The 9265-nt window shown below is 33.4% G+C and overlaps 3 protein-coding genes across 3 annotated transcripts; 1 reads left to right on the plus strand and 2 right to left on the minus strand.

The window, feature by feature from the left end:
* The first annotated feature begins 898 nt into the window (after positions 1 to 898).
* LOC127087145 (organelle RRM domain-containing protein 6, chloroplastic) lies at positions 899 to 2386 on the plus strand. Its single transcript, XM_051028008.1, has 4 exons — positions 899 to 1046; positions 1134 to 1202; positions 1276 to 1382; positions 2075 to 2386. Exons 1-4 carry the CDS (start codon positions 1010 to 1012, stop codon positions 2126 to 2128), a joined length of 267 nt encoding a protein of 88 aa, XP_050883965.1. The 5' UTR covers positions 899 to 1009; the 3' UTR covers positions 2129 to 2386.
* A 1010-nt stretch (positions 2387 to 3396) lies between these two features.
* On the minus strand, positions 3397 to 4320 carry LOC127087144 (histone H2A.2-like). The gene is made up of 2 exons (XM_051028007.1): positions 3898 to 4320; positions 3397 to 3803 (listed from the first exon to the last, which is right to left on the minus strand). Exons 1-2 carry the CDS (start codon positions 4105 to 4107, stop codon positions 3564 to 3566), a joined length of 450 nt encoding a protein of 149 aa, XP_050883964.1. The 5' UTR covers positions 4108 to 4320; the 3' UTR covers positions 3397 to 3563.
* Positions 4321 to 8042: 3722 nt separating this feature from the next.
* LOC127087143 (histone H2A.1-like) lies at positions 8043 to 8876 on the minus strand. The gene is made up of 2 exons (XM_051028006.1): positions 8575 to 8876; positions 8043 to 8457 (listed from the first exon to the last, which is right to left on the minus strand). The coding sequence occupies exons 1-2, from the start codon at positions 8782 to 8784 to the stop codon at positions 8215 to 8217; spliced, it is 453 nt and encodes a 150-aa protein (XP_050883963.1). The 5' UTR covers positions 8785 to 8876; the 3' UTR covers positions 8043 to 8214.
* Positions 8877 to 9265: the final 389 nt, after the last annotated feature.

Genomic DNA, 9265 nt, shown 5'->3' on the forward strand with positions numbered 1-9265 from the left:
AAGATAAATATTAGGGAAGAAAGGAGGATAAATGTTGTAAAAGTAAAGAAGTTGAAAGAGGAAAGATTAATAAGCGAGATCAAGTACCCCACTTAGTCGGTTAATATAGTAATGGTAAAGAAATCGTCTAACAAATGGATGTGCATGAATTTTACCGACATTAATTGGTGTATGCCAAATACCCTTACCATTAACTCCAACAAATACAGGTTGGTCAATGACTCACAAGAGACAAAATGTTGAGCTTCATGTATGATTAGTCAATCTATAATCAAATCAAAATCAACACATTAGACGAGCTTAAATCAACTTTTATGACTAAAAACTACTATTACTATTATAAAGTAATGACTTTTTAGTCTCAAGAACATCGACGTCATCCATCAAAGATTGATGGATGTGGTAATCGCCGATTAAATAAGGAACAATCTAGAAGTCTATATAGATTGCATGGTAGTAAGACTCCATACAAAAAGAATCACTACAAAGACCTCAAAGATATATTGCGCTTTTTCAAAAAATACAACATATGCATCAACTAAATCAAATGCTCATTTGAGATTCAAATAGAAAAAATCTTATGATTCATATTAACTAGATAAAACATGAGAAGTCTGATCACAATTAAGACTTTGCAAGTAAGAAGTATTCATCTCTTATATAACTACTTCATTAATATCTTTCAAGACCTAATATCAAAACTTCAATTCTTAATAAGATTACACATTTTAATGATTACAAATTAAAATGATTAATTGTAATTGAAATGGGATGAAAAATTAACTAAAGGTAATTTTTATAAATAATTAAAACAAGTTTTTGATATTTTTATTGTTTCTAAAGAATACACATAATTATTCATTTAAAAATTTAGTATTTTCTGTAATAAAAAAAGAAAGCTAATACAAATATTTAAGAGTTGATAATCTAACATGGTTTTATTAATCCACAGATAAAAAATCACAAATCTTTCGTATCATTCTCCACCAGAATCTGGAATCAAACAAACATGTCTCAACGAATCGGAACAAGGCTATTTGTCAGCAGTTAGATTTTCTCAACTTCACCCATTCATTTGTGTTCAATGCATTAATCCCTCAACCTTTTCAACATTGCTTCGTTTCATTTTCCAGGACTATCATTTTACACTACAAACGAACAGTTCGTGAACTTGTTCTCACCATTCGGAGCACTTAAAGAAGGTGTGTCTGTGTGTGTACCCTCTTCTTTCTCTTCTCTACGTTGGCTCTGAATTCTCATATTATGCTTTTGCAGCTTCACTTGTGATAGACCCAAAAACCAAAAGACCTAAAGGTTTTGGTTTTGTCTCGTATGAGTCTGGAATTGAAGCAGAAAAGGCTATGAAAGCGTTAAATGGAAGGGTAATTGTCTCTTTCGTATATCTATATATTGGTTTGTGATGTTTTTCAGAATAGGAATATTATGCAGTTAATGTGTTTGTTAAAATGCCTGATTGATTAAAGATTTAGAAACTGTTTGGATTGGCTTGTTTTTTATTGGGCATAAGCATTTGTGAGATTATTTCCGGAAACTATCATTAATAGTTTATGAAAATAGCTTATAACTTTAGGAAAACAGTTTTTTTTTTATTTTGTTATAAAAATGGTTTATATATCAACACTTATATGAAAACGTGTTTGCTATTAGTGTTTAATTAAGTTGTTTATTGAATTAGAGACTTAAAGCTTTAGGTTGTTTTCTAGTCTAGCTTTCCTTTTTTTGGTTCTCTAATCATCTGTTTGACAGTGAACAAGCTTTCTGTTGTTGGTCAATGAATACATGCTTTCATGTAGTCATTGCAATCAGCATATCTAATCTATTGGATAGAGATCAAATGGCTAATATTATACATTTGGCGTTTCGATAACTTATAGTCTCAATTGATCTTCGTCAACGGTCAAGATCATTAATTGCAGTGATGGTTGTATCAAATCCATTTTTCTTAACTTAGTTGATATTCTGACAAATATATTTTACACCATCCATATGTTGTTGTTCTTTGGAATTGATTTATGGATACATTCAATGGAGTAATGTTGCCTACATGGTGCAGATAGTTGATGGAAGGCTAATTTTTGTCGAACCTGCAAAAGTGAAGGATTCTTGATCCATGATTTCTTTCCATGTTCAAATCTTGTGTGTATTTCTGATCATTTTTAGATATCAAATCACACTTGATCAAAGCGCATCAACTTTATGTTCTTGCTTAAAGTTGTTCTGTTTTATTTATCATTCAATCGTTTAACTTGGGACATTATATTGTACAAATAAGAGTATCCATTTTCGAAATAACGCTACAAGACATTAGCAAAAATTTATTGCAGTTGGTATAGAAAGTTGAAGTGGTAGAGTGTTTATTGTTTTACTTTTTGTGGACTCAGTGGTTTAAGATGGCGCGATTGTTAACTCTGAAGTTAACTGACTGTTTCTTCCTAAGAAAATTAGGTCAATTAATTCAAGTCTGGTATGTGATTAGTTTTTTTTTTAGTTTTGTGATTAGATTTAGTTGAACTGCAATGAACTCTTCCATTTTTTAGATTTAGTTGAACTGCAATGTAATAATTTTTACGCACCCCATTTTTTCTAATACGCCTTGATTAAGTTTACCCCTGGATATGAAATTTTCATACCCATTTTGCGGTCTATATTTGCTTTAGGAAAATTTTTGCCATCCTAAAACAAGCTTTCAAAATATTCAAGCATGGGGAAATAGAGTCCAGAAAGTCTCTTCTCTCAGATAGGGTGTTTCTGTTTTTTAATGAGAAATGGAATGGAAATCTATTTTTTCTAGAGCTCTGTAACCGATATCTTTGGGGAAAATGTGTATTTGTGTCCTGTGTTTGTATCTAAAATCCACACCAATATTTATGCTTATTTGTTTTTTAAAATTATTAGAGATGTTGATGTCGTGTTTTTGGTGTTTGTTCATATATATTTTCACTTATTTTCTTTCAATACATAGACTGTCTATTGATATTGTTTAATTAATATAACCACTATATAATGCAATTGAAAATTATTTAATAGATACGCAGATTGAAGCATTTTGGGATTTATAATATGATCAGTGTGACCTATAGGAATCAAAGTTGTTAAAATCATTGATTAATTTCATAATGAAATATTAAAATTAATTAATTGAATGAATATCAAACTTTGATACTTCAACTGCAAACGAAGAAACTCTTTTATAAAATTAATTAATTGAATGAATATCATCCTTTGAAATTATACCGGAATAGTCAGCTACTAAGTTTTCTCTCATAAGGTTCACAAAATTTAACATTGATGCAACCATAAATGTCACTTAAGGATTGTTTCATATAAAAGTGAAAAATTCTTGAAATGAAAATAAAAGATTTATGGCTCACAATGTTAGGAAAAGCAAGACAGTTGAAGCAAGTTGTTTCAACTGAATAGTTCATTTACTAATACTTGATCAGAGACAGTGAAATCGAATTAGATTTTTTCAGAAGCAATAAATCATTCTGTTACATAGAAAGACCTAGAGCTCGGTTATACACACAAGTCAGAAAACTAATCTAAGCCTTCTTTGGAGATTTCCTTGCCTTGGAAGGCGACTTGGGAGCAGTAGCAGCACTTTCAGTCCTCTTAGGCAAAAGCACTGGGTTGATGTTAGGAAGAACACCACCACGAGCAATAGTAACACCAGCAAGCAATTTTCCAAGCTCTTCATCATTCCTCACAGCTAACAACAAATGTCTTGGACTGATACTTTTCTTCTTGTTGTCACGTGCTGCATTCCCAGCCAACTCAAGAACCTTCACAAACACAAAACTCAAAATTAGGGTTTCAAATTCAAATATCCTGATTAAAATCAAGTAAGAGTTATTAAAGAGAGAAGTTGAAATTTACCTCAGCAGCAAGATATTCGAGAACTGCAGCCAAGTAAACTGGAGCACCAGTACCAACACGTTGAGCGTATCTACCTTTCTTCAAGAAACGACCGATTCTTCCAACGGGAAATTGAAGTCCAGCTCTGACGGATCTGGTTACTGATTTCTTCCTTGGTCCTCCTCCTTTCCTTCCTGCGGCTCCCTTCTTTGTCTTTGTGCTTGCGTCCATTTCGAACCCTAGATAGTTGCTGTGATTTCGGTGCTTTGTTAGAATTGGATGTTGATGAGTTGTGATAGCTTGAGATTTGAAGTGTTGCTGGCAAGGTTATATACTATAGTAGTGTTTAGAACACCGTGGCGATCCCCGTGGGAACTTGCCGGAAATGAAATCGCGACCGTTAGATTGGAAATTATCCACGATTGAAGAATCATCTGCGTGGCGATCCGCGTGTTTTGAAATGTACCAATGAATGGCTTTATTTCACGACACACGCACTTTGTTACATTTGGGCACTATCCATTTTAAAATGACGAAAGTTACTACTCACTCACTACCTCAATAAATCCATAATCCATAATGAACTAGTATCACATGCAGTATTTAATAAGCATTTAATACATAATTAAGTAACATGAATAAATAATAACAAGGATTTATATTTTAATTAAACTAATTTAATTAAATATTGATATCTTTTTATGCTATTATAATAGAGCAAAGTAGTAGCACAACATGTGATTAAAGGTACATACCATGGCACACAAAGGTGTAATATTCAGGACAAAGGTCCACAAAAAACATACAAAATCAAACAGAAAAATAATTCTCAATCTATCTAGAAAGAGACTTCTACTTTGTCTGTAAGTATGAGACTCGGATGTATGAACAACCTATTCAAGACTTCCTCTTTGTCGGAAAGTATGTGACTTCAATACTCAATCCTAAAAAAGATATTGATTTGCTCAAGTACCCAGCAAGAGACTTTTCTGCTCAGTCTAACTGAAAGAGACTTACTCTTAACACGACGACTAGAGTCTTCAAATTCTCTTAACAAAAGAGTCTAGTATTAACCTTGTGTTTTTGTGAGTGCTTCTTAGTTAAGCAGATACACAAAGTTTTTACACTCCTTGAGCAAAATATAAGCTAATTGCTCTTGAGTGTGTGGAAGATTAAGGCTTTCAATTTTCTTATCTTCATGCATAAATCTTCTTCTTTGTTGTACCTTTCTGTTCTGTTAATCTTCTTGATCAGATTTTCTCTACTCTCAGACACTTAACCCTTATTGTTATATTTTTCATTTTGTGTGTGTTTCTTTCACTTATGTTTTATGTGTAACACAATCTCTCTCTTAACCCATTTTTGTGAACTGGTATCACACCTGTGTGAACACAGTCACAAATTCTTCAATCCATACATTCTTAGTCTAAAACACTTTGAATGTTTTTAATCTTCTTCTTAAATAGATGCTGGAAATAGATCCGTTGAAGATTGAAACTACCCATGGTACAAGTAGTAGTTGAAGGTATATAGCTAGAGCACATGAAGTATACTATATACTCGGCTAACATAAAGACGTTGAGAGGAGCAGAGTATAGTTCAAAATAGTTGAAGAGATAAGATCCTAAAAACATTACTTTTCTTGATTTGACATAAAATATTGTATTGTTCTCACATGATCTTCTTTAGATAACTTATGATTATAAACTTCTTGTATATGTTTTTTTAAGCTTGATCTGAGTCATTGTTATCTTTATACTTAACTTCCTGAGTCAAAGGCTTTTTATAGAATTGGTTAAAGCATGATCAGAAGTTAAAGTATGTCTTCAGAACCTGGTTAAAATGAGACCTCAGAGTCTTGGGTTCATAGTTTTTGAGTTTACCTTATATTAGAGTCTTTATCAGAATTAATCTGGATGAACACTTTCAGAGTTGTTGAATTGATATAGATAATAATCCTTTGAATTACAATCTTCATAACTGCTGATGAAGCTTGTTCAGAAGTTGCAGAGTCATTTCTTATGACAAAGATTGCTTGCCTCAAACTACTTTAATCTTTAAAACCTTGTTGATCTTTGAATAAGGTTGACCATCTAAAAGACTTGAGTTGACTATTCAGAGTCTGAAGGCTTTGGTTACATTCCTTCAGATTTAGAACAACTTTATTTCTCTTTAATGATTCTTCTAAGTGACTAACTTTATTTGAATCAAGGTTAATGTCTTTTGATCTTGCACACTAGAACAACCATTAGTAAACCCTATTATTCTTTAAATACTTTTTTATCATCAAAATCTTTTAAGGGCATGAACAAATTTTGTTCCAACAATATTGTCCTTGAGGGCGACAAAGATCTTCCAATGGAAGCTGAACATTTATATTTTCTCTAAGGGCGACAAGAATCTTATAATGGAAGCCCAACATTTATATTGCCTATGAGGACGAAAAAGATCTTTTAGTGGAAGTCCAACATTGATATTTCCTTTAAGGAGGACATGTATATTTCAATGGAAGTCCAACATGTATATTGTCTCTAAGGGCAACAAGGATCTTCTGGTGGAAGCCTAGCATTTACATTGTGTATGAGAGTGGTAAGGATATTTTAATGAATGTCCAACATTTATATTGCCTCTAAGGAAGACAAAAATTTCTAATGGAAGTCCAAAATTTATGTTGTCTCTAAGGGCGACAAGGATCTTCTAGTGGAAGTCTAACATTTATATAATCTTTGAGGGCAGAAAAGATCTTCCAATGGAAGATCAACATTTATATTTCTTATGAGGGAGGCAATAATATTCTAGTGGAAGTAACATTTATATTACCCATGAGTGTGACAAGGATCGTTTAGTGGAAGTCTAGTATTTATATGAACTTAGTAATGAGTCTACATCATGTGAACACAGTAATAAACAGTCTTAAGAGAATTAATACATTAACAGGGTAAACACCTCTCGCCTTATTCAGTTAAAAAATGATTAACTATAATAGTATCTTAAGTTAACTGATTTCCATTTTCTTGGGATGAGTCGTTCATTCAGCTCCTCGAGCGTGTAGGATCCATGGGGTAATTTCTGACATATTGTATAGACCCTCCTAGTTAAGTTGTAGGTTTCTAAGTTAGGCTGACATGATAACCTATTTGAGTACAAGGTCGCCCTCGTACATTTTCCTTGGGACCACTTTTGATTTGTGCATTCTAGTCACCCTCTATTTGGGGGCGAATTCCCTGATGTAGAAAACATATTGAGTCTTAGACAATCAAGTTGGATGCACATCTGAGTCCTGCCTCATTTTTTTATTACATTGAGAATGTCTCAAGTAGGCGTGTCGATTTCGACAGGGAGCATGGCGTTAGTGCCATATACCATTGTAAATGGAGTCTCATTTGTGGTAGAATGAATGTGGTATGATACAGCCATAATACTTCATTGAGTTATTTTGTCCATAGCCCTTTGACTTCGTCCAACTTTATCTTTATCCCACTCAATATCCCTTTGTTCTCCGACAAAGCCTGCATGTTCACCTGTGGGTGGACAATTGAAATATACTTCATCAATACTCCAATGCCGCGAAAAAAATTGACCACAATAGGAATTGCGAATTGAGTACCATTGTTTGAAATAATAACTCCTAAAAAACCAAACTTGCGTATGATCTGCTGCCAATAGAAGTGGTGAGCTCTTTTTACTACGATTTTCGATACAACTTTAGCTTCTATCTATTTTGTGAAATACTATACTCCAACAACCAGGAACTTTAATTTACCAGACACCAACAATAAAAATGGCCTAAGATGTCAACGCCTCATTGGTATATGACCAAAGCGACATGACAAAATGAAGGATATCAGTTGTCACATGACGTAGATTGGCATACTTCTTGCAATTGGAGGAAGTTTCAAAATGTCTTTGTTGTCAATATTAAATCTGGAAATTTACAAATCACATTATAGATTAACAAGCAAATATTTGCATTATTTGCAACATTTTCGGTAATCTATTTCCAGAATTCTCTTTAGTTCTATTTTAAAAAGCAACATTCCATCCTCTCTCGTAGGCATTTCATCGAACACCTACAGCCTACAATGTATTCATTATTCAACAAAATGAGAAACTCCCATTCATGAAAGTAGTGTAAAAAACAACATTGGCATAAACAAAACCATGAATAATAGGAAACAAAATGTTTACAATATTGAATCAAACTATGTGTTACAGAGGCATTCGAATTACATCGCTTGGCTTCATGTAATATTTCTTATACAATGGATGCTAAACTTAGATATCAACACACAAATAAAAAAAAGGAATAAACAAAACCTAATATCTAAAGATTTCTAACTAAGCCTTCTTGGGAGACTTCTTGGCCTTTGATGGAGACTTAGGAGTACTGGCAGCAGCATTTTCCTTCCTCTTTGGCAAAAGCACTGGGTTGATGTTAGGTAGAACACCACCACGAGCAATGGTAACACCAGCAAGCAATTTTCCAAGCTCTTCATCATTCCTCACAGCTAACAACAAATGCCTTGGACTGATACTTTTCTTCTTGTTGTCACGTGCTGCATTTCCAGCCAACTCAAGAACCTTCACATAAAACAAAATCCAAAAGTTTGAATCTCAATCAAAAATCCCTAACTAATAGCAGTTAAAGATAAAAAATAAAAAAAATAAAAAATAAAAAAGAGGGAAATTGAAATTTACCTCAGCAGCGAGATATTCAAGAACAGCAGCCAAGTAGACAGGAGCACCGGTACCAACACGCTGAGCATATCTACCTTTCTTCAAGAATCGGCCGATTCTTCCGACGGGAAATTGGAGTCCAGCTCTGACCGATCTGGTGACGGACTTCTTCCTTGGTCCTCCTCCTTTCCTACCTCCTGCTCCTTTCTTTGTCTGTTTGCCTGCGTCCATTGTGATGAGATTTAGTTGAAATTTTCAGAAAAATGAACAAATGAAATTTGAAGAGGGAAGATTGTTAGAACTGAGAAATCTTAGCGCGGTTTTATTGAGTGTCTCGGTGCTGTGAGAATGGGCGCGAAGTACATACTGAACGTTGGATTGGAGACATCTACGGCTGTGGATTGTTTTACCTGCGATCCGTGCGCTTTAAAATGGACCAATAGGAAGCCACGATACAATACCCTTTTAAATATAGCAATCGTTGTAGTTTGTTTATTTTTCAAATATATTCCTTGCATAATTTTTGTTTTTGTCTCCTTCAAATAAATATAGCAAATATATTATATTTTAATCTAAATCGTCAATATTTGATTTCCTATATAAAATTTTCATTTTGTGTCTTGATCTTCATTCGCCTTGTTTACGGTCGTCTTTTTGCGTTATTGAATATCGTTTTGTTTCTTACGAGTCCTTAACTTATACGTAAAAGGAG

The sequence above is a fragment of the Lathyrus oleraceus genome, chromosome 5 (genome assembly GCF_024323335.1).
Source record: "Lathyrus oleraceus cultivar Zhongwan6 chromosome 5, CAAS_Psat_ZW6_1.0, whole genome shotgun sequence".
Taxonomy (NCBI): Eukaryota; Viridiplantae; Streptophyta; class Magnoliopsida; order Fabales; family Fabaceae; genus Lathyrus; species Lathyrus oleraceus.

Bases quoted from the DNA above. Each gene is read 5' to 3' on its own strand.
- LOC127087145 (XM_051028008.1), top strand. From the start codon at position 1,010: ATGTCTCAACGAATCGGAACAAGGCTATTTGTCAGCA. The intron at 1,203-1,275 runs GTGTGTCTGTGT...ATGCTTTTGCAG, and splicing joins ATTCGGAGCACTTAAAGAAG to CTTCACTTGTGATAGACCCA. The intron at 1,383-2,074 runs GTAATTGTCTCT...TACATGGTGCAG, and splicing joins TGAAAGCGTTAAATGGAAGG to ATAGTTGATGGAAGGCTAAT.
- LOC127087144 (XM_051028007.1), bottom strand. From the start codon at position 4,107: ATGGACGCAAGCACAAAGACAAAGAAGGGAGCCGCAGGAAGGAAAGGA. The intron at 3,804-3,897 runs GTAAATTTCAAC...GTGTTTGTGAAG, and splicing joins TCGAATATCTTGCTGCTGAG to GTTCTTGAGTTGGCTGGGAA.
- LOC127087143 (XM_051028006.1), bottom strand. From the start codon at position 8,784: ATGGACGCAGGCAAACAGACAAAGAAAGGAGCAGGAGGTAGGAAAGGA. The intron at 8,458-8,574 runs GTAAATTTCAAT...TTTTATGTGAAG, and splicing joins TTGAATATCTCGCTGCTGAG to GTTCTTGAGTTGGCTGGAAA.